The 24044-nt window shown below is 43.8% G+C and overlaps 3 protein-coding genes across 3 annotated transcripts; 2 read left to right on the forward strand and 1 right to left on the reverse strand.

Moving 5' to 3' along the window:
- Nucleotides 1-66: 66 nt before the first annotated feature.
- On the forward strand, nt 67-465 carry LOC100754396 (histone H4). The gene has a single exon (XM_027409544.2). The coding sequence runs from the start codon at nt 107-109 to the stop codon at nt 416-418; it is 312 nt and encodes a 103-aa protein (XP_027265345.1). The 5' UTR covers nt 67-106; the 3' UTR covers nt 419-465.
- A 1778-nt stretch (nt 466-2243) lies between these two features.
- Nucleotides 2244-2805, reverse strand: LOC100762720 (histone H4). The gene has a single exon (XM_035442880.1). It carries the CDS (start codon nt 2749-2751, stop codon nt 2440-2442), a length of 312 nt encoding a protein of 103 aa, XP_035298771.1. The 5' UTR covers nt 2752-2805; the 3' UTR covers nt 2244-2439.
- A 2682-nt stretch (nt 2806-5487) lies between these two features.
- Nucleotides 5488-6233, forward strand: H1-1 (H1.1 linker histone, cluster member). The gene has a single exon (XM_027409581.2). The coding sequence runs from the start codon at nt 5530-5532 to the stop codon at nt 6169-6171; it is 642 nt and encodes a 213-aa protein (XP_027265382.1). The 5' UTR covers nt 5488-5529; the 3' UTR covers nt 6172-6233.
- Nucleotides 6234-24044: the final 17811 nt, after the last annotated feature.

A 24044-nucleotide genomic window follows, 5' to 3' on the forward strand; every position in this document is an offset into this window, starting at 1 on the left:
TGGTCCCCGCCCATATGAGGTTCTCAACCAGGTCCGATAGTCTATAATATAAGCCGCAGTCAACTAGGCTCTCCGGCTTGTTGTTCAGCAGCTTAAGGACTTAACTATGTCTGGCCGCGGCAAAGGTGGTAAAGGCCTTGGCAAGGGCGGCGCCAAGCGCCACCGCAAAGTCCTCCGCGACAACATCCAGGGCATCACCAAGCCCGCCATCCGCCGCCTGGCCCGCCGTGGCGGAGTCAAGCGCATCTCCGGCCTCATCTACGAGGAGACCCGCGGGGTGCTGAAGGTGTTCCTGGAGAACGTGATCCGCGACGCGGTCACCTACACGGAGCACGCCAAGCGCAAGACCGTCACCGCCATGGACGTGGTCTACGCCCTCAAGCGCCAGGGCCGCACGCTTTACGGCTTCGGCGGTTAAGCCATTGTTCTCCAGTGTCGCAAAAGGCCCTTTTCAGGGCCACCCACTCGTTCCTCAAAAAGCTGTGCATTTCTGTGTCTACATTCTGAACTACGCTATCGGTTTCTCTGTACTTGGGCGGCCCCCAACTCCTATTTGGGGTCGGTGGGGCAGAGATAAAGAGATAATGACCAATGTTTCTACCAGGTGTTTTTACTTTGCTGTATGGACGTTTTGCTTTCATGTATGTCTTCGCACCACTTTCATGCCTGTTGCCCAGAGACCAGAGGGAATTGGAGCTCCTAGGATTGCAGGGCATCCTGTGGGTGTTGGGAATTGAATGTAGGTTCCCTGGAAGAGCAGCCAGTGCTCTTAGCCACTGATCTATCTTTCCGGTTCTCTTTTGTCTTTTAAAAAAATTAGGATATTTTATTTTATGATACTGTATGTGTACCTGTGTCAGTGTGTGTGTGTCTGCTGGTGTGCACGTACCAAAGAATACTTGTGGATGCCAGAGGATGGATAATTTAGGAGAACTGGGTCTCCCATGTGGGTCCAGGAATTTGAATTCAGTTCTTCAGATTTGGCAGCAGCTTTACCCAATTAGTCATGTCACTGACTTTCGTCTTGAGATATATCAGGCTATAGCCCAATCTCATCTTAAATTTTGTAGTCTTTATTTCTTTATAAAGTGAAAAGGTCATGAAACCGTGTACAAAGTTCCCAGACTTCCACTTAAGCCACACTATAGCACTGCCCCAATGGACTCAATAAGGGTGTTTCCTGTCTATCTTGAGCGTTAATGCAGACTTGCAAATCCAGGACATTATAAACTGATTGAGGAAAGTGAGGTTTCTAGCCACAGCAGAGGTAGATACCAACCAGGAGAATATATGTCTACTAGTATTTAAGAAAAGGTCGGGCCTACCTTAAAGGCTATTCTGGCCACTGATCTCTCAAATAAGAGATCTGCAGCTACAGACTTACTGCTCATGAGAATTCGAAGTGCTCTCTGGTGGCCTCCGGGAACACATACAATACCAAATAGCTCCGGAATGAATTCAAGTAAAAAGTAATAAAATGATCAACCACCCTCTGGTCTATTCCTGAAACCTTCCAGGATGTACCTATGAATTCTTTTCAGCTATGCTTAATACTTTACCCGTCCCTTCGCGCCCCCTGCAAGAAATCCACGGTTGGAAAACAGAAATACCAAATCAGGGAGAGACATCCAGACCTATAGCTAACAGTGATAGGCTGAGTGAGATTCTAATCTGTCCCTTATAAAAAGTAATGCCTAAAATTAAAAAAAAAATTTTAAAAAAGGTCCTGCCAAACTGGGTGTGGTGGTAAACAACAGTAATCCTGGCACTTAGGAGGTAAAGAATCAAGTTTTCTAGGCCAGCCCAGAAGAAAACAGATTAGAAAACAAGTGAGTTCACATCGCCTTTAGTTAGGTTCTGAAATTTACACGGCTTGAACTCGAAGCTGTAGGAGATACTTGCCTACATCCATGCACAAAAATCCTAAGTAAAGGAAGCCATTTAAAGAACACACCTGCCTTTACCAACCGCAGCCACATGGTGAGGGTGTAAATGGGGGCCATGAAACGGAAGCTATACACAGCACTAAATGTTTCTCCGACATCTGGACTTCCCAGTGTTCACAGTTGAATTAAAACTGTGTAGTCACTTTCCCATCCATCCTCACTATCGCTTCCCTCAGGAAACCAAGAAAGAGGCCGCTTGGCTACCCACACTTGATAAGTCAGTACTTGTCCTGCAAGACGCCTCTAATACCTTGGAGACCTCACTAACCAAACCACTGAATGCAATGCACATGGGGAAACGTTAAAGAAAGCTGTATTTTCATTAGAAAGCGATTAATTACTTGTGCTTCCTCGGTTTCTCCCAGCCTTCGTTTTCCGGGATGTAATCCAAAGCAAGCTGCATGGCTCAGCATTACAACGCTTTTCCAGAGTAGATGGGCGGCCCTGAGAAGGGCCTTTGGTTATGAGAATAGACAAAAGAATGGAAAGGCTTTTAACCGCCGAAGCCGTAGAGCGTGCGGCCCTGGCGTTTGAGCGCGTAGACCACGTCCATGGCGGTGACGGTCTTGCGCTTGGCGTGCTCCGTGTAGGTGACCGCGTCGCGGATCACGTTCTCCAGGAACACCTTCAGCACCCCGCGGGTCTCCTCGTAGATGAGGCCGGAGATGCGCTTGACTCCGCCACGGCGGGCCAGGCGGCGGATGGCGGGCTTGGTGATGCCCTGGATGTTGTCGCGGAGGACTTTGCGGTGGCGCTTGGCGCCGCCTTTGCCCAGGCCTTTCCCGCCCTTGCCGCGACCAGACATGGCTAGAGAAATAAGCAAAGCTGAAAGCAAGATGAGCGATGCAAAATGAGCGGTACAAGGGAGCGGGTCCTTATATAGTTGCTTTGCCTCAGTCCCCACCCCAACAGAACGCGAGAGCCGAAAACTTACCGGCGGGAAAATGACGTCACAAACCCCGCCCTTAACCTGCCCCACAGAGCCGAAAGCCGCGGGCGGGAAAGTGACGTCATAAACCACGCCCTTAACCTGCCCCACAGAGCCGAATGCTCGCCGGCGGGAAAGTGAGGTCACAAACTCCTCCCTTAACCTCCACAGAGCCGAAAGCCCGCCGGCGGGAAAGTGACGTCACCAACCCCGCCCTTAACCTGCTCCACAGTGCAGAATGCCCGCCGGCGGGAAAGTAACGTCACCAACCCCGCCCTTAACCTGCTCCACAGAGCCGAAAGTCCGCCGGCGGGAAATTGAGGACATAGATCCGGGTCTTTCGCCCAACATAACCGAAAGCCCGCTGGCGGGAAATTGAGCACATAGATCCGGGTCTTTTGCCCAACATAACCGAAAGCCCGCTGGCGGGAAGTGACGCCACAGCCGCCACCCTTGAGCGTTACCCGAGTGCTTTGGGAATCTCAATGTAAAGCGTGTGTTAAATATACTCATTCCAAGGGAAGTTTTTATTTAAAAACTGAGAATAAAACCATGAGGGTAGAACCGGACGCTCAAAACGCCACTCCGCTCCTTGAGGGGTTGTTCAAACTTAGAATCGAATAAACTCAGATGATATAGATTGAGAAGTTATAATGGTTTTAGATTCAAACCAAGCTCAGCTTGGTTTGAGAACTGGACCGAGCGTTTTCACAGCCATTTTACTTGAAATTGTGGGTGGCTCTGAAAAGAGCCTTTGGTTGACACTTTAAAACGTAACTAATTACGCCCTCTCCCCACGGATACGGCGGGCCAGCTGGATGTCCTTGGGCATGATGGTGACTCGCTTGGCGTGGATGGCGCACAGGTTGGTGTCCTCAAACAGACCCACCAGGTAGGCCTCACAGGCCTCCTGCAGCGCCATGACGGCCGAGCTCTGGAAGCGCAGGTCGGTCTTGAAGTCCTGGGCGATCTCACGCACCAGGCGCTGGAACGGTAGCTTGCGGATCAGTAGCTCGGTGGACTTTTGGTACCGCCGGATCTCGCGCAGCGCCACAGTGCCGGGACGGTAGCGGTGAGGCTTCTTTACGCCGCCGGTGGCCGGTGCGCTCTTGCGGGCAGCCTTGGTGGCCAGCTGCTTGCGCGGGGCCTTGCCGCCGGTGGACTTGCGGGCTGTCTGCTTCGTACGAGCCATAGAGGACACTTGTAGCAGTACAAGACTGAGTGTAGCAGTGCAAGACTGAGTACTTGGAACGCGGCTCTGGATGCCTACCGAGCTAGTATTTATAGTCTACAAAAACTAATGATTGGGTGAAACGACTGCTCACCTGTGACGTTTAAGACTCTGATTGGTTGAAGAACTGCCATTGCATTTTCCCTAAGTTAGTCTTCAGCCGCCCTTGTGTGTGTGTGTGTGTGTGTGCGTGTGTGTTTTAAATAAAATGAAATAAGATTGTGGTGACTGTCAATCTCTCCAGCACCTCTGCCGGCCAACACATAGAAAGTTTGCTTTGCTGCTACTAAAGAATCGAGAACAAACTTGATGTCTCGAGTATTGAAATGCTTAATGAAATTCTGCGTTTTGCCTCGGTAGGCCAGATTCTACGTTTTGATTGGTTTACTGTGTTTTCCTCAGTAGCCACTAAAAAAGCAGATCTTGAATCCCTTATTTGCATGCCCGGTCTCCCTTTGGTCTGTAGCTACAATTAAAACAATGGGGAGAAACATGGCATTAAGATAGTACAGAAATCTGAGTCACGTTATTTTGCATATTTATCCACTAAACAGCTGAATCTGTTTAGATGCTTTGAGTTCTTGCACTCAAACATTTTCCAGTATTCTTGGCCAGAAATCACCCTTCCAACTTTTGTTTTTATAAGACACTATTACCGGTCATAATGATTATATTATTTTGTATTTTCTTTAAAAGAAACTAGACAAGTTTTTTTTTTCCCCCTCCTAGCTATTTTGGACTTGTCGGGATGAGAATTCATGTCATGGCCTTGCTTTCCCGACCAATAATGGGTGCTTTGTCAGAACTGTAGTGAACAGTTCAACCACATCTTATTAGCGCTATTGGTTCGAAATGTTAAATCACTATAGCAAGAAGCTTCTTAAATCCCTAAAAAACTATACCTTAACTAAAATATAAAGTGACGTTACATAGCTCTTCAGTACAGAAGCTCGTCTACAAGGTCTACAGCCTGGTTTTCTGATCCTCTAACCATGGAAGTATTGATCTACAAGCTATCTCTAACACCTCAACAGCCAAACTGCTTGGGTTCTGATTGGCTAATTTAGACACCCTTCACCATTTCAGCTACTTTTTGATAGACATCTACGGTCTTGTGGTGTCCCTGCTGTGCTTGAAATTCCCACCTTAAGCAGCCAGCCAGAAAGGTCTGGGAGGGCCTCTGCGCGCAGCGAGGCAGTGTGATTATAGGTCCCTAGAGTCCTGGACTTCAGAACTAGTTAGGAGCAAAGATCTTGCAAACGCGTCGGGGACCGTGGGGGCGGGGCTTCCAGGGTCTAAGGGGCGGGCTTTAGCGTGCACCAATCACAGCGCGGCCCTGCTCTATAAATACGCCGCGCGGAGGCCTTGTCTCTTTACTTCTTTTCTTCGCCTTGGCATTACTTGTGCTATCATCTGCACCAACCATGTCGGAGACCCCACCCGTCGCTCAGGCTGCTTCCGCTGCTCCAGAGAAGCCCGCGGCTGCAAAGAAGACTAAGAAGCCGGCGAAGGCTGCGGCACCTCGCAAGAAGCCGGCTGGACCCTCGGTGTCTGAGCTCATCGTGCAGGCTGTTTCCTCCTCCAAGGAACGCAGCGGCGTGTCTCTGGCCGCGCTCAAGAAGTCCCTGGCTGCCGCCGGCTACGACGTAGAGAAGAACAACAGCCGTATCAAGCTGGGGCTCAAGAGCCTGGTGAGCAAGGGCACCCTGGTGCAGACCAAGGGCACCGGCGCTTCCGGCTCCTTCAAGCTCAACAAGAAGGCAGAGGCCAAGTCTAGCACCACCAAGGTGTCAGTGAAGGCGAAGGCATCGGGGGCGTCGAAGAAACCCAAGAAGACCGCCGGGGCTGCAGCTAAGAAGACTGTGAAGACTCCGAAAAAGCCAAAGAAGCCTGCAGTCTCCAAGAAGCCTTCCAAGAGCCCAAAAAAGCCAAAGGTGGTGAAACCCAAGAAAGTGGCCAAGAGCCCCGCCAAGGCTAAGGCGGTGAAGCCCAAGGCTGCAAAGGCGAAGGTGACGAAGCCGAAAACCGCGGCTAAGCCCAAGAAGGCGGCGCCCAAGAAAAAGTGAACAGTTCGGTTGGAGGCTTTTTTTTTCCAGTAACCCAACGGCTCTTTTCAGAGCCACCTACATAACTCAAAAGAGCTTGGCACTCACCTCACTTTTCTTGTACTTGGTACAAGCTATGTTGAAGTTTTGGGTAAACATTGTACGTCTGATTAGGTAGCTGTGGGTTTTTCCCCACTAAACCCATCAGTGACAGGCAATGGTTGGTCTGTAGCATTCCCAAGTTCTTGCGAAATAACCTTAGCTCGGTGGAGTTAAACGAAATGGTAACCCAGGGAGGAACCACACCATCTTCAGGTGTGGTCGATAAGTTAGCCTTACCAGATGGTGTATTAGTATGGTTGACAGGTACTTCTCCCAGGTAAGTGTTTTTGTGCTGCCAACAGGCTGAGAACTCAGGTCCTTAAGGTGCAGGAAGTGGTCTCTACCACTGAGGACATGGAACATGGTCAGGACTAGCATAAGAGCAGCTATTTTTTTTTCTTTTAAAAATAACGTGGGGGTTTTTCATAGTTTACAGCAAAATAAATAAATCCACCTTTTAAAAGTCCCAGTATTAATCCCATCCATTTTTGTGTTGCTTTTGCTACAAAAAAAAGGTATTGATTTTAACAGGCATTTTAATTCCTGGTTTTAATTTACATTGTATTGGATGCTGATTAGCATATTTCTTATTAACTTTTGTTTTTTTTGCGGGGGGGGGAGGGGAGTTGGGTTTCTCTGTGGCTTTGGAGGCTGACCTGGAACTAGCTCTTGCAGACCTGGCTGGTCTCAAACTCACAGAGATCCACCTGCCTCTGCCTCTGCCTCCCAAGTGCTGGGATTAAAGGCATGCGCCACCACTGCCTGGCTCCTTATTAACTTTTTAGTATATGCATTTTAAGTAGTTCCATTTCATTTTCATTTGACTTAAATTGTTTGGATAGTTGATAGATTTTCTTTATATAGTGATATAATTTTAATTTGTTTAGTACTTTTTTAAATGTTAGGCCCTCAAACATGGTGTGATGGGAAGACTTAAGAGTAGAAGAATGAAACTTGTTTTTCTAAGAGAGATGCAGAAGGAAGAGATGGAGTTGAGAAAGGGCAAATCTGTTCTGTGAGTCTGCAGCCTGGGAAATTACCAAGTAGAATTTGGACTCACAGCTGAGTCAAATGCTGTTGATGGACTAATGTAAGTCAGAGTTCCTTAGTTCCCTGCTCGGAATCATTTTATGGCTTTGATAACAGCTTGTGGGAGGATGAAGTTATAAATTTAAATTTTTGATATGTGTTTTTAAAGCTAGGAGATTGGGTCAGGCCATCAAGGTAGTGACTGAGGTAGTACGGAGAGAAAAAGAGAGGAGGTGGGGAGATCTGGTTCCTGAATCATTCAGTGTCAAAGGGTGAGGGAAATCTGGCCTTGAACACTTGTTACACATAATTATAAATATATGTCTAAATTTGGGGAGCTTCCATTTGTTTACTTCAAAGTAAAAGCTTAAAGTAATCTGGTTTCTTTAGTTGGTTTTAGTGGTTTGAGACGGGGGTCTCATGTAGCTCAGTGTGTAGCTGAGTATGATCTTGAATGCCTCCTGCCTCCACCTCCAAAGTGCCATGATTACAAAAAATATGTCCTACCGTGCTTGGCTAAAGTAATGTTTTTCTACTGGAGATCCTAGCCTGGTAGGAATGGAATAAAACAGAACATGTTACAGCATGTCCCATCACAGAGGGGAAGTGTCTTCTCGGAATATAGTATGTATTTTAGACATTTATGTTGTTAGCTGTGTACATGCATTTTCTGCATCATTTTCAGCAATATTTCATATTGGTGGTCATTGTGGAATATTCTGAAAGCCTGTGGTTGAGATGTGACCATGGTCTTCCAGTCTGGAGGGTCTATGTTTAGACTGATGTCCTGACTGCAGAAGTGACAGATCTACCTATACATACAAGCAGCAGAGACTTTAACAGAGCTTCCTGTGGCTACAAGTTGACAGCAGGCACACACATATTCTATTTTTTTAAATTATTCCATTTATTTATTTTGTAAGTAAGAGAGAGGTGAGGAGGAGGAAGGAGAGAGAGTGAGCACATGACACAGTCTCCTGCGAAGGTTAGAGAAGAACTTTCGGGAATCAGTCCTCTCCTACCATGGGAGTTGGGAGTTAGGGGGAGCAAGACTAAAAGCAGGTCAGGCACCCTTTCTGGCTGAGTCAATCTTAGGGACCCAAATTCTATCCTTTACTACTTGCTTTGTTTCTACCTTTAGAGCTTTTTGAAAGGGAAGGCAGAGAAAAATCACCCAAAATAACTGAAGACCCGTAGGACCTCAATAAAGGAATACATGTACACTATAAATAATGGGATTTTCTAGCTCCTACAATAATCACAACACAGATGGGAGAAAGATGGGCCAGGAAGTCAGAGGAGAAGCTCTCAGGCAGGTTTTATTGTGTCTTGTAGCCAAATTACAAAAGGAAAATGTTGAGGGGAAGGAGGAGAATCTATTGTTTTCTTTATATTTTCAGCTTTTTGATGAGGTACAATGGAGTGTAAATTAGAAGATCCTAATCTACATATAAAACATGGCTAGAGAAATGGTGAGATGCAACAGAAGTAAAGATACTTTCTGCTGCAAGCCTAAGATCTGAGTGTGATCCCTGTGACCCACATTGCAGGAGAATTCAACTCTCACAAGTCCTCTAACTCAACGTGTGTGCCATGACATGCTCACACCCCACCCTCCCCCACACAAAAATAAATGTAATTTATAAATTTTGAAAAGCAAAGCCAGATTAAGACAGAAATATTATCCGCTAGCTAGATGTTTAATAAAGCATTGCCTAGCAATTCACTGTAGCATTCCCTCATGTGTATGCTCCCTTGCTTTAACTAGCTAACCTATCACATTTTAAAATTTTAACAAACCTACATGGTCACTGTCAAGTATGTCTTAAAAGAGATTCCCAGAGATAGGATTTCTGTGAAAACAAATGGTAAAAAGTGACAATAAATTACAGTTTTTCATGAAATCATTATATAGTTCTTTGAAATACAAATAATGAAGGACAAAATGCTGACAGACCTCAACTACCATTGACACAGCTTTTTAAAATTTAATTTTAGTAGGTAATATTAATGATTTCAAAAGTCAAAACTATGTGGAAAGATACACACTGATCTTCATGCTTCTGTCCTGGCCATGGTTTATGCAAATACAAATAAAAAGCATGTACAAATGTTTCTCTTTTTTTCTCACCCTTTTGTAGGGATAATACATACACATTCTGTGCTATCTGTCCCTGGGCTGAATCTGTAAAGGGAAACAGTTCTTTTACTGTCAGTGATACGTGGCATACCTTATGTGACGTAACAAGACTTTATTCTGGCATGTATCTGTCTATAGATGAATGTGTATATGTAAGAAATTAGTCCTTATTTTATATTACAAAAATGCAAACTACATTTCTTTTTTTCAAGATAGTCATATGTCTTTCAGAATTGCCTGTGATGAATTTTGCTGTGTTGCCTGTGCTAATTGTGAATATTGACACAAGCTATAGTCAGTCATCTGAGAAGAGACTCCATAAGGCCTGCTGTAGGAAAGCCTGTAAAGCACTTTCCTAATCAGTGATTGATAGGGGAAAGCCCAGCTCATTGTGGGTGGTGTCATCCTTGGTCTGGTGGTCCTGGGTTCTTTAAGAAAGCAGGCTGAGCAAGACAGGGGTAGCAAGCCAGTAAGTAGCACTCTTCCATGGTGTCTGCATCAGCTTGTAACCCCAGGTTCCTGCCCTGTTTGATTTCCTGTCCTGACTTCCTTCGGTGATGAGGAGACAAAAAAGTAAGTCCTTTCTTCCCTAGGTTGCTTTGGTCATGGTGTTTTATCATAGCATAGGACACCATCTTCTTTATTTTTATGTAATTTATATTTTTATTTTTAAATTTTTTATTTTTTATATTTTTATATTTTATTTTTATATTTTTAAGTTAAATCATAGAACTGCCCCATCTCCACCCTAGCTGCTCTGGACTTCCTCTTCCAGTAGGAAGGCCAATTTGGGAAATCAAACACCCAGAGGATGCCTTCTTAGTGATAGGAATCAATGCCTAACCCACTGCTCAGCTATTAGGGTTTGAGTGTTCAGAAATTCCCCAAGCTTTGATAGTAGGAAGATAAAGTTGCACTTGCTTTATCTCTTCCTGAACACTGAGCTTTGACCATCTGCTTACTCCTCCAGAAACTGTAGCCTGGGTTATAATAACAACATATCTTACTTCAAGCAAGAGTATATCATCTGTGATAAAGGTCACATCCTAGCATTTGGTAGCTTGAAAGAGCCAGCTGGAAATTTTTCAGGCATTTTGTGAGCCCATTGTTAAGTCTAGTGGTTACTTGAAGTGTATGAGTTATAACTAAATAACATATTTTTAAAGTCAGGTATTCAACTCCTCTTCCAACTATATGGTAAGCATTCACACCTCTCGTGTACCTTGAGTGGTGAATATATTACATGACCCGTGTTTCTTCAGTCACATTGTTAGTTCACTATCTGGTGGGAGTAGTTCAGCAATAAAAATGGGGCAGCATTACATGGAGGGCTAGAGTAACCACACCTTAGACTAAGTCTCTTGTTATTTAGATAAGACATACACACCTAAGAGCTAACACCTTAGACTTTTAGTTGTTAATGACTTTAACCTTGGAAGAGTAAGGATAGTTTTGAACTCTCTGACCTTAAGCCAAAATGAAGCAAAGCCATTTCTATGGACCCCAACATATTTGACACACAAACTAGTTATCTGAAAGGAGGGAACCTCAGTTGAGAAAATGTCTCCATAAGATCTGGCTGTAAGGCATTTTTCCTAATCGGTGATTGTTGTGGGAGGGCCTAGCTCATTATAAGTGGTATCATCCCAGGCCTTCCTGCTGCCATGCTCCCTGTCATGATGTTCATGGACTCTAACTCCTCAAATCTGTAAGTCACCAATAAACTCTTTCTTGTGAAGGGACCAGCTCCCCATTTCAGCAGCCATAACAGCCGAACACCCACTTGCCTGACCTTGTCTTGGTCACTAAGGTCAGATGCCTGCCACTTTCGGCAGCCATAACAGCCTAACACGTGCTTGTCTGACCTTGTCTTAGTCACTACGAGGTTAGATGCCTGCCTCGTGGCAAGGAACCAATCAGAAGTTAGCTGGTGGTGCTATGCTTTACAGCTCTGGGTGTGCTTTACGGACAAGGGCACAGCAATGACATGCAGAGCATAGCAACCACCCTGGGAGGGCCTATGGGCCATAACAACCAGTTGACCAATCAACACAAGGCAAACCGTTCAAGCCTGGAGGCACACCAATCCTGAGCCTGTGCGTACCCCTAGATACTCCCCTTACGCTGCCCTATAAGATCTCTATGCAGACGCTTCGAGCTGTCTTTCTTAGCCATCTGCCACATTGGATGGATGGAAGGCCTGAGCTAACGTGGGGTTGGCTCATTAAACAACTATAATAGCGCCTCATGCTGTTTCCATCAAGCTTTCGACTCCAGCTGGTGATTGGGGTGACCGATGTCCTGGGCTGAGATCCTGGAGGCCTGAGCTTCTGGGGCGTCTTACACTTGTACAAGTTGCCTTGGTCATGGTCTCTTCACAGCGATAGAAACATTACTGAGACAGAAGGCTTAAGTGGCTAATGATTCAATTTAAGATGATGCAGAAAGCAGCAGACAGAGGAAGGAAGGGATCATGTTTAAGATACAAACCAGTACCGATACAAGTCATATATCTGGAAGAATTGAAGGAATATAAAAGCCACTATTTTTCTCTGTGTCCATTTTCTTTGGGTTAGCATGATTTCTGGTTCCAAACATCTTAACAAGAAACAGACTCATGATCATGTCCTTGCAGAACCTATTGTTTTAAATTGTGAATTGGCAGCAAAAAAGATCTTAAGTCCCCTTACAGTTCATTGGTCAGCTCCTGAGTTGAGGATTCTCTGGATAATTGGATTCGGCCCCCTACAGCTGATGGGGAAGACCCTGAATCAGTATGCCTCACAGCCCCTAGGCCTCTCCCTCAACCAACTGAGGCACTGCCTCCCAGAAGAGAGACTGTGAGAGGGAGCTGCTTACTGTATCTGACTTACCATGGGAAGGCTGGAAGTTCAAATCTTTTCCCTGTTGTTTGGGGGTGGTTCTATTTTAGCTGGCCATGGTGGTATACAGCTATAATCCAAGTGCTTGAGAAGTAGAGCAAATGTTCGCGGTCATCCTCAGCTACTTAGTTTGGTGGGGGGAGGGATATATGCTTTTCAATAATTAAATAATTTGATGGTGAAGTTCATTAATGTCATTAAAATGCCTAGCACTTCCTTCCTGCACTTCTCAATGGGAACCCAAGATCACAGCTCCAGCAGAGACCAGAGGGAAGGGTTCCCTAGTCCATTATCTCTCCATTGATCAAGATAACCAGAAATCAGTGGAGATCTGGCTGTCCCATAGCAAGATTTTAGGGGCATGATTAGCTCTCACTATTTTCAATGGACCCAGAATGTGCAGTGCACTAAAGGAGGGACCCAGGAGTGGTTCCTATACAGCAGGGGCACCTGGAAAGTGGCTAACATCTATCAATAAGGGAATCAAATCAAATAGGAAAAACACCTTAACTGATTAAAGAACAAAAATATAAAAAATGTTTACAGGAAGATCCTACCGTTAATGTTACTAGAATTTAATAGATTGAGGTCTATGGGACCAGAACTGTGCCAGGGAGCGCAGTCTGACCCAATAATGGACTTCTGTGTATTATCTTGCTTATATTCCTCCAGTAGTCTCAGCTGTTGTCCCTGTCTAACATTTCTGCTGTGCCCTGTCTATATGTCTGGTCTTCTCCATGCCCCACCCATGCGAGACCTGCCATTCAATTACAGGAGAAGGGACTGTCACAAATAAGTAAGGATAGGAGTTCTGAGGAAAGATCCTCCTTTTATGTTTAGCTAAGTGTGTACAAAATAATACCCACTAATTCTGCATACTCATGAGGGGTTACCTGGCTGAATATACGAGAAGCTTAGGTAGGAAGGAGTTGGAGAGAGCTTCTACCACAGCTTTCCAATATGTATTTCTTGAATTCTTTTCAGAATTTCATACAAAGTTGACTTACTCAAGTTCATGCCTCCCTTGAGGTAGACAAAATATAAACAATAGTACATTTCTAATCTTGTCACTATTAACAGAAAGCAATTGCTATATTAAAATTCTTCCTTTGAACATAAAGGCTGTGCAGTTTGTTTAGAATTATTCAGCATTGCAATGCATTTGAAAGGGTTATGCTAATATATTGAAATCTACTTCTTTGAAATGTGGTAGGCCAATTGGGGTATGAGAAGGGGTTTTATACACAGCTTTGACTCTGGTGTTCTGAAGGAAAAAACAAACAAGGGCAACAGCAAGAACAATGGTTGAGTTAATACTGTTCTGAGTTCTTGTTCTTTTATTCAGTTAAGACACTGTCATTCATTCATTCCTTACACAGGAGGTTGATGGACACCAAATAAAGAGGAAAGACAAAAACTTTTGACCTTGGGGTCACTTTATCATCACCCTAAAGAGCATTGAAAATCAAAATCCAAAACCCACAAAAGGGAAGGAGAAGAAAACATACAACTGTCACTATTATTTTGTTTTCCTTTCACTGAAGCTGACCATGTATGGTATTTTTAGCCTTTCTATCACTCAAATCAATGCACATTTATTGAAGGTTCATTAAAAGCATCGGAATAGCAGTGAAGAAAAGCATTCAAGTTTCTTCCTTATGGGATTTATGCATTTTCTGTGCTACTTAAACCGTGGGGATTTTACCTCTTCCTTTGATCATTTCTGGCAGGCAGGAACAAAAGAAACTCTTCATAAACCTGGGGAAAGGGGTCTCAAATATAACAAACAAGTCTTTTTCTGTCCTGCCAGCCAGCTCCCAAATAATGACATGGAGACTTCTTATTAATTGTGAAAGCTTAGCCTTTCGCTTAGGTTTGTCTCAACTAGCTCTTATAACTTAAATTAACCCATTTATATTAATCTACATTCTGTTACATAGCATTACCTCTCTTTCATCATGCACTTCCTGTTTCCTCTCCATCTGGCTAGGCACTCTGACATTCTTTTTCCCAGAGCCTTCTCCATCCCTGGAAGTCCCCCCTGACCTCTCCCTGCCTAGCTCTTGGTCATTCAGTGCACAAACATCCTCTACAACATCAGAGGATCCCAGAAGGAAGGCTTGGGGAAGGTGAAGATGTGGGGGACGGTGGTTACATTGTAAAAAGATACAACTCCAGCTTCATAGATTAGAAAAACTCCCACAGGCTGGGACTTGTCACTCAGAGAAGGGAAAGTAAGGATGGAAGTGACAGCAGCAAGGGCACCCTCTTCCTTCACACATCTTAATGGTCTAGAATCCCAGCTCAGGCTCCTTCACGTCAAAGCCCCTCAGCATATCCTTTGTACAGACTCCCACATCCCAAGTGCTTGCATTCTCAATAGACACTTTGAAGTAATATCTTTCTGAAGTAAATTCCTTACTGCCCAGTACACAGAGTAAAGCATAAAATCTCCTGGCAGAAGCCTTAATCTTCTTGTGGTATTGTCTGTATTGTGGCATTGTCTGTAAGTCACTGGTCTTTGATCTTTTAGACAGTTAGGTCATGGTGGGCTGTGCTGGGGTCCAGAGTCACACAGACTGTAAAACAACCACAACCAGTCTTTTGGGAGCTGGAAACACAATACTTTGCAAAGAAAAAAGTCTGTGCTCAGATCTAAGCATGATTTGAACATTTAAACCCTAGCTATGCAACATATAACAAAATAATTATAAAGGGGAAATCATTATGCCTATTGTAGAATCAGTGGGGAGAGTTAAATGAGTTAATGTTTGTCTGGGATATGGTACATGCCTAATAAACAGTGATAACAAAAAAGCAGTGATATCCCCCAAAAAACAAACAGAAAGCACACAAACACACACACACACACACACACACACACACACACACACACACACACACCGATGAATTCGTTAAAGTGACTTACAGGCTGTTGTTCAGCTAGTCTAACAATGCCTGTCTACCAATGGAAAGTCCAAAAATCCAGTAGTTGTTCAGTCCATGAAGCCAGATGTCTCAGTAGGTCTTTGAAATACTCTGAAATCCCAAAGAGGTAGGTACTAATGCCAATGAAGAAATGAACTTGCCAGAAATATGGAACTCAAGCAGGAAAAAAAAAAAAAAAAAAACAGAGAGAGAATGTCTTTCTTCCATGTCCTTTATATAAACTGCCTTGAGAAGGTGTGGCCCTGGTTAAAGGTGGATTTTACCACCTCAAAAGGTCTGAATTAAAGACAGATCTTTCCACTTTAAATGTTTTAGTTAAGAAAAAAATCCCTCACAGGTGTACCAAGCTACTTGGGTTTTACTTAATTCCAGATGTAGACAAGTTGATAACCAATAATAGCCATGACATCTAGAAAACTGTAATCAACTGTTTACCAGCTTTTCTACATACTTGGAGAAAACCCTTCAAGCTATTAATGGAGTTTAAAGTAATCCATGATTGTAATAATTTAGCATTCCATCTGAAACAAACAAAAACCTCTGGATAAAGCTCTGATTTTTTTTTTTTTTTCTTTGAGACTGGGTTTCTCTGTATAACAGTTCTGGCTGGAACTCAATTTATAGACCAGGCTGGCCTCGAATTCACTGAGATCCACCTGCCTCTGTCCCCCAACTGCTGGGATTAGAGGTGTTCCCCACCATGTCTGTCCAAAAGCTCTGATTTTAATGACTTTTTTTTTCTGAGACAGTTCTCTCTATGTAGCCCTGGCTGTTCTCGAACTTACTATGTAGACCGGGCTGGATTTGAACCCACAGAGATCTGCTTTTCTCTGCCTCCCAGAACAATTAAAGGTGTATGCTACTATGCCTAGCTATTACTGACCTTTCTTGTTTGTTTTATACCCATGAAAAATCTGTGACCCATGTAACTGTTATGTGCAAAATACGTTTCTTGTTCTTAGTTGCATTTGCTCATTTTCTCTTCTTTCTTGTTTCTGGATTTATTTTACTTTTCTTTTCTGGCTTCTTAGATAGAAGTTAATTTACTTACTAGAGAGTCTTTTCTTTGTTCATGTAGGCATTTATAGGTAGACATTTTCTTATTACTTGTATTCCTGTATTCGGTAATTTGAGTGTAATTGCCCTCTCCCAATCTCATAAAGAGTGGCACTAATAGTAGGTGTGGCCGTGATGGAGGAAGTGTGTCACTGTGGGGGTGGGCTTTGAGGTTTCCTATGCTCAGGATGCCACCCACTGTGTCAGTCAACTTCCTGTTTCCTGCAAACAGTGTAGGACACTCAGCTACTACAGTATCACATCTGCCTGCACCCCACCATGTTCCCAGTCATGGTGGTAATGGACTGAACCTCTGAAACTGTAAGTGAGTGACCCCAAATAGATGTATTCTTTAGAAGAGTCTCCAAGCTCATGGTGTCTCTTCACAGCAATAAAAACCTTAACTAAGACACTGTGCTTTGTAGATTTTCATATATTGTTTTTATCTTCTTTCATATTAAAGTATTTCCTAATTATTCTTAGTGATTTTCATATTTAGGCTATTGATTATTCAGGAGTATGTAATTTAATTACCACTTGTCTGTCTATAAATTTTCTATTTCTCTCTCCTGTTATTGATCTTCCATTCTACTGTGGCCAGAAAACATAGAATGGGTGATATCAATCCTTTTATATCTATGGATATTTACTCCATGGTGATATCAATCCTTTTATATCTATGGATACTTACTCCATGGTGATATCAATCCTTTTATATCTATGGATACTTACTCCAGGGTCAACTATATGGTCTATACTCAGTAATGGTCTGGGTACACCTGATGAAAATAAGGACAAAGCATTCCATAGGTACAGTATATGGTTCTTAGAGCCCTATGATACCTTCTACTTCGTTGATGATCTTCCATCTACTTGATGGATCCATTATTGAAAAAGGAACTCTGAAGTCTCTCACTTCTACTGTTGAGCTTCCCATTATTCACTTCAGTTCTTTCAGTTTTGTCCATGAATGTTTGGCTCTGTTGCTAGGAGCATATATGTGTATGTGTATAATGGTATGTTTTCTTGATGAACTGATGCTTTTCTTACACAATGCTATATTTAATCTCTTGTAATAATGGTTTTCTTGTGGTTTATCTTGCCTGTTTTTGACAGTTACTCGAGCTCTCTTTGGAGTACTGATTGTGTTATACCTTTCCCACCCATTAATTCATCCTATTTCTGTTTCCCAGTTTAATCCATGTCACTGATAGTATATAATCACATATCTTACTTATTTGGCCAATATAACCTTTTAAATAATTATTTAGTATAGATGCTGATAAAGTAAGATGTGCAACTGCTAATTTGGTATTCATATATACAGATAAATTGCTACATTGATAAATATATATTATTAACATGTTAGTTATTATTTTCTTCCATTACTGGTTTACTTTGTATACAATAGGTATTTTCTTATACGATTTCAATTTTTAAAAGTTATTGATGTATTATTCTTATTACATGTATGGGCACACATGCCATGGCACGTGTGTGGCAGTCAGGAGGTAATATGAATTCTAGCACTTTCTGATACATTTTTGCCACATTAAGCTTCATTCTACTGTGATGGTTAGCTTTTATCGTCAGGTTGACTGGATGTGGAGCCACCATGGAAACAGCTAAGAGAGTGCTTCTGGAGTTTAACTGAGGAAGGAAGACTCACGCTGTGTTTAGGTGGCACTCTTCCTTGGGCTGGGGTCTCACACTGAATGAACTGAGGAAGATTCTATCTCCTGCAGTGCTTTCCCCTCGAATGTAGAAGGCATCCCACCTTACACTAGGAACTGCAATGAGTCCTTCCTTAAGTTGCTCTGTCCGTTATTTTGTAACACCCGAGAGTAGTAGCTAACACATCACCCATAGGTGCTGTACACACATGCAACCTGCGTCACCACACAGACCACATACTAACTACATCACATCCCTCTCCTTAATTACACAGGTGTGTACACACACATCTTTTTAGGTGTGTGGTTAGTGCCAGTCTGAAAGCTTCTCTTTCGTTCAGCATATGCTAGAAACTGTACAGATATTTGTGATTCATGGGTGAATAATATTAAAAAAAATACCCATGTAGATCTTGCATAATAAAAAGTCAAGGAAAAGTGCTATGGAATAAAAAAAAAAGATATCTGGAAATGAGAGGGATTGAGAATAACAGAGGGGTACAGCTTTTAACAGTTAGTTAGGGTAGGCCTGGTGGCGAAGGGAATCCTCAAACAGACAAGGGCAGACTCATCAGGGCTGTCTGGGGCTGGCCCTTCCTCACAGAGAGAACGCCCAATCCTAGGTGGGCCTTTCAAGGCAATCTTCTGGCCTATTCTCCATCCTTAGTCTCTGTATTACTGTGTCTCAAGCTCCGAGGACCAAGGCCAGCTTTCCTTGCTGAATGTTGTGAATTCCCGTATGTAGAAGCTCCCATTGGTGTTTTAGGGTTACCATTGCTGTGATGAAACAGCATGACCAAAGCAAGCTGGGGAGGAAAGGGTTTTATTTAGCTTATACTTTCAAATTGTAGTCCATCCTTGAAGGAAGACAGGAACTCAAACAGGACAGAAACAGGAACTTGGGGCAGGCGTTGATGCAGAGGCCATGGGGTTGGGGCAGAGGGAGCAGCTTACTTGGTTGCTCCTTGTCTTAGTTAGGGTTTTTATTGTGGTGAAGACACACTATGACCATAGAGATTCTTATAAATGGAAAACATTTAATTGGGGTGGCTTGCTTACACTTACAGAGGTTCAGTTCATTATCATCATGGCTAGGAGCCTGGCAGGCAGATGTGGTGCTGGAGTTGTAGCTGAGAGTTCTACGTCTTCCAGGCAACAGGAATTTGACTGATACAGCGGGTGGCATCCTGAGCATAGGAAACCTCAAAGCTCACCCCCACAGTGACACACTTCCTCCAACAAAGCCATCCCCATTCCAACAAAGCCACACTCCCTAATAGTGCCAGTCTCTATGACACTGGGGGTGGGGGAGGGGTAATTACCTTCAAACTACCACACTCCTCATGGCTTGCTCAGCCTGCTTTCTCATAGAAGCCAGGACCGCCCGCCCAGGGATGACAGCACACACAGTGGGCTGGGCCCTCCCCATCACTCTCTGGTTAAGAAAATGCCCTACAGCTGGGTCTTATGGGAGCATTTCCTCAGTTAATGTTCTAGCCTTTCATATGATTCTAGCTTGTGTCAAGTTGACATAAAACGACACAGGACAGTGTTTCTGGGCTTTAGCATTGGCAGTATATCTCTGAAGTCTTACCTGAAAACCTCTCTCCCTGTTTATGCCCTGTTGTGGGGGATAACTAAGCCTTAATGGGCCTGACAGCTGGCCTAGGGCACGTAGAGTAGATAATCTCCTTAACAGCCAGACTAGACTGATAGTAAGAGGATGCACAGTAGATATTTCCTGACAGCCAACCTGGGTCTGCCAGAGGGCCTTGACCACATGGACAGGGACCTTTGGACAGCGACCACATCACCTCAGCAGATGTCAGCTCAGTGACTCTTTTGCCCTAGGACAGGGTTGAAGAGTATGTAAGGCTAACCCCTTCCGGAATAAACTGAGCTTCTTGTTTCAACTTGTTGCCTATGCCTTTCCCCCACCCCGAAGGGACACCAGTTGGGATTCTGCAACACTGTTATTCATGAGATAGGACACAGGTGTGAGGGAAAGCGGTCATGAGACAGACTCTTGCTTTTGTGTTGCTGGTGGGTTTTGGGGTAGTGGTAGTTGTTTTTGGCATTCATAAACTTCCATTTCTTGATCTTGAGATGAATCATACTTGAGTACAGACTCACAAGTACACAACAAAAGTCATGGGTGTGTGTGGGGGGTCATCCTGGAATCCAGGACACAGGAGATCATTCTACCTCATCACATGGTATGTGGCACTGTTGCCGCCTCTAGACCTCACAGTGCTGAAGAGTCTTCTATTTGAGATGGGGAGGTAGGAACTGGTCTAACATTTGCTTCTATTCTGAATTCCACAGTGGCTGGAATGAACTCCATGTACACTTTGCAATCTCAGGATCCAGCACCAGACACGAGCAACTATCAGGATCATTCCTCAGGTGACTCCAGAATCCAAGTTTAACTCATGCTCCCTCCTGTGCCCTCAGCTCCCTTGAACCATTGTATGTGTTTATTACTTAAGCAAGCAGAAAAGGTATTTGTACTTTTCCCATTAACCTGAGTTACAAATGTGGTCAGGCCTTGATTGAATAGGATAATTCATTTCCCTCCTTTCTATAATAATTCTATCTTAGTAATATCACTCTTGCTTGGATTTTGGAATAGAGAGGCTGAGCTGAATCACTCAGTATGTGATACCCTCACCTCCAGCTATAAAGCTTTTCTCTATAAAGCACTGGGCACACTGGCATGTAGGTATCTATGAGGAGTGTCTTGACTGTCTCAACAGTAGTGTCTGTTGTTCCCTGTTCTGTATCATTGAGTCTGCTCATTGAAATGGATTTGTATCCTGCAGAGGCGTGATGAAGAGGAAAGGTAACTCCCGAGCAGGGCAGAGAAACAGCTGGCTGGCTTGGGGAAATTTTGTAATGTCAGTGAACTATGACAACCTCCCCTTTGCACGACTGCTACTGGAGCAGTTGCAAATCAATAAATGACCTCAAAATGCCAATGATATAACATAGCTTTAGAAGCCTTTCGAGTCCCAAGAGGGTTGGAAGTAAAAGTAGAGAGAACTCACATCGGAGCATGTGCTGACCCTCTGTACTCTTCCTGCTGGGTCACAAGAGAGTTTTGAGCTTTGTCACTAATTTGTTCCTCGAGTTAAATACTTTACATCGTGTTCTTTTTGTCCTCTCCTTTCTTTAAGGATAAGAGGGGTCAAAGGACAGGAGCAACTCCATTGGCCGTCTACCTGCCTCCCACAGTGCTTTGGATTGTGAAGTGACTCAGCAGTGATTCCTAGGGTTTCTGGGCTTGACAACTGCTCAGCAGGGCAGTACTAGATCCATGCCTGTCTTCCTGAGATGCCAGCCTGTGTACTCGGGAGGGAAGGTTGTTAAACGTGGTGACTAATATGCAATGTGGGGAGAGCTGAGTGGAGAGTGGTGTCTCCACATTACAGAGGCCCCCTCCCCACAGCTTGGAAAAAGCTCCTCTCACATCTGAGTCTGCTTTTACTTCTCAAATGACACAAGCAATCTCAGAAAACACAGGTGAGTGAAGCTTAGGCTGGGCTGCTGGGATCTTTGAAGAATTGGGGAAGCCCATTTGCCAGGAATGTGGTATCTCCCTACAAAGAAGGCCCAATTGCATCCCATGGTATCAGTATCTTACCTGTGACCAGAAGGCTTCTGAAGAAATCCTTTGTGGCTCTGTGCTCTGTGTCTTGGCTTTAAGAGGAATGCAGCCTCTTTTTCAGTTTAGTTGAATTTCTGTTTTAATTCTCTCTCTCTCTCTCTCTCTCTCTCTCTCTCTCTCTCTCTCTGTGTGTGTGTGTGTGTGTGTGTGTGTGTGTGTGTGTGTGTATGTGTAGAACTGGTATGGGTCTCAGAAGCAGCTGCCATAGGACAGGAAGCAGAAAGTGTTGCTGTTAAACACCATTCCACTCCCTCTGGTCATGTCCTCATGGGGCATATCAGAACTGTGGTTCTCATTGAGGTCTGGCCTCCTTTCCACTTTTTCTATATCCTAGGCTCTGACATGACACTCCCTGAGTTCTCACCACCTAAACTTCTGGGAACAGGTTCTGGCACAGAGAAGAGATATAAACCCCCTAGTTCTTAAGGAATGCTGCTCCCTGTACCATTCTCCCCTCATCAGGCATCTTTTCAGTTCTCTTGGCACAAGAATCAAACCAATCTTTGGCCAGGTCTGGTGGTATGTACATGTAATGCCAGTACTCAGAGGCAAAGACAAACATATGAACTACCTCCCAAATCAGACTGATAAACGTAGAGTTTGGGTTTTTTGTTTGTTTGTTTGTTTGTTTGTTTGGTTGGTTGGTTGGTTGGTTGGTTGGTTGGTTGATTTGTTTGTTTTGCCAGTCAGGGCTATGTAGGTAAGCCATGTCTCAAACAGACAAAAAAGTCTCACCAATAAATCAGTTCTAGTTGCTCCAGTTATATTTGTCATCCTCCTGTTTGTGTCTTCACTGAGATTTTACTATCAAGATGCATTGTGATCTTTGGGGGTAGGGGTTTAGGAAGATTCAAATTTGATAATCTGACTGGAATCTCCATTGACCATCTGAGTATTCCCAACAGTTATAAAGTTTGAAGTCTATTTTGTTAGATATTAGGATAGTGACACCTGCTTGCTTCCTGGTCCCATTTAATTGAAGTACTTTAAGACAGTGCCTATCTTTAAAGCTATGTTTTCTTGTAGATAAAAGATAAATGAAATTTGTTTCTGGATCTAGTCAACCAGCCTTTGCTTTTGTTGTCTAGATCCTCTGCTTTATCTTTGAGTCCTGATATTCTGTCTTCCACTTGATTCATCCTGCTTGTAAGGCTTTTGTTTGGGTTTTCTAGTAGGGTAATTGGGTTTTTTAGTTCCATCCTCATTTCAGTTTGAGTCTTCTTAAATGTTCCTATCTCTTTACTGAATTCTGTTTTTAAACCCTGGATTCTCTTTGTCAATTCCATCAGCCATATGTTTGTGTTTTCTTGAGCATCACTTTTATTCTCTCCAAGTCTTTCTCTTTAAGTTCATTGAGCTGTTTCTTCATTTTTTCTTTAAACCCCTTTAATTCTATGATAAGGTTTGTGGTTCTTCTTTTAAATTCTGTGTCTAGAGGTTCAGCTGGGAACACTTCATTGGCAAACATTTCTCCAGGAACAGTGAGTTTTTTGAGGGGTGGGGAGATACAGCCTTGATGTTCCATGTTATTTGTAATTTTGCAATGGGATCTGGGTATGTGCACTTCTTTTGTTAGGTCTATATCTGATACAGACAGAGGAGGTTGGGTGTGTGCTGGGTTAGGCCTAGAGGCTTGGTATGGTTTAGATGAAATGAAGTCAAATGGACACATGGGCTGGGCTGGTGTACAGTATGTGTCCTGGTCCAATCCTGGGGTTTGGGGCTAGAGCTGGGTAGCGAGGAATGTATGCGAAGGGACAACTTAGGCAGACCTACCAGGCTAGACAATGGAGAAGGATGTGCAGGATCTGTCTGAGTGGAGAAGCCAGATGTGATGTGGGAGGAGCCTATGGGTGGGGGCAGAGGGGGCCTTTCCTGGTGGAAGCTTCGAGGATGATTGTGACAAAGGTAGGGGTGGCCAGACTAGGCTAGGACACTGGGTATGGGATGCATGCAGGGCTAGATCTGGGAGTTCAGTGAAGGTCCATTGAGGGGAGAATCAGGCACACTAACCCAGCTAGACCCAGGAAAAGAATGTGCAAAATCTGGTTGAGTAGACAGGTTGAATGTCCCAGCAGTTGTAAATAATGACATCTATTGCACTATTCCTGAGCTCATTGGAATGGGAAAGTTTTTCACACTCTCTAGTTGAGTTCAACTTCTGAGAAGTAGTTTTGCCTCTGCCTTTCTCAACACATGGCACAAGAGAACACTGAACAAAAATGAACTATTCTATGTCTGGGTTATCATGTCATCACCAGCTTTGTGTGGCAATTAGGAAAGTGGAATGTGCCCAGGAAGACTGAGAAACTGGACTTTAAAATGATTAAACTTTTATTAGGTTGAATGTAAATGGCCCAATGGGATAGTGGCTATTATGTAAATACCATGAGACC

Source organism: Cricetulus griseus, chromosome 3, assembly GCF_003668045.3.
Source record: "Cricetulus griseus strain 17A/GY chromosome 3, alternate assembly CriGri-PICRH-1.0, whole genome shotgun sequence".
NCBI classification, from domain to species: domain Eukaryota; kingdom Metazoa; phylum Chordata; class Mammalia; order Rodentia; family Cricetidae; genus Cricetulus; species Cricetulus griseus.

Coding starts and splice junctions, on each gene's coding strand:
- H1-1 (XM_027409581.2), top strand. CDS start 5,530: ATGTCGGAGACCCCACCCGTCGCTCAGGCTGCTTCCGCTGCTCCAGAG.
- LOC100754396 (XM_027409544.2), top strand. CDS start 107: ATGTCTGGCCGCGGCAAAGGTGGTAAAGGCCTTGGCAAGGGCGGCGCC.
- LOC100762720 (XM_035442880.1), bottom strand. CDS start 2,751: ATGTCTGGTCGCGGCAAGGGCGGGAAAGGCCTGGGCAAAGGCGGCGCC.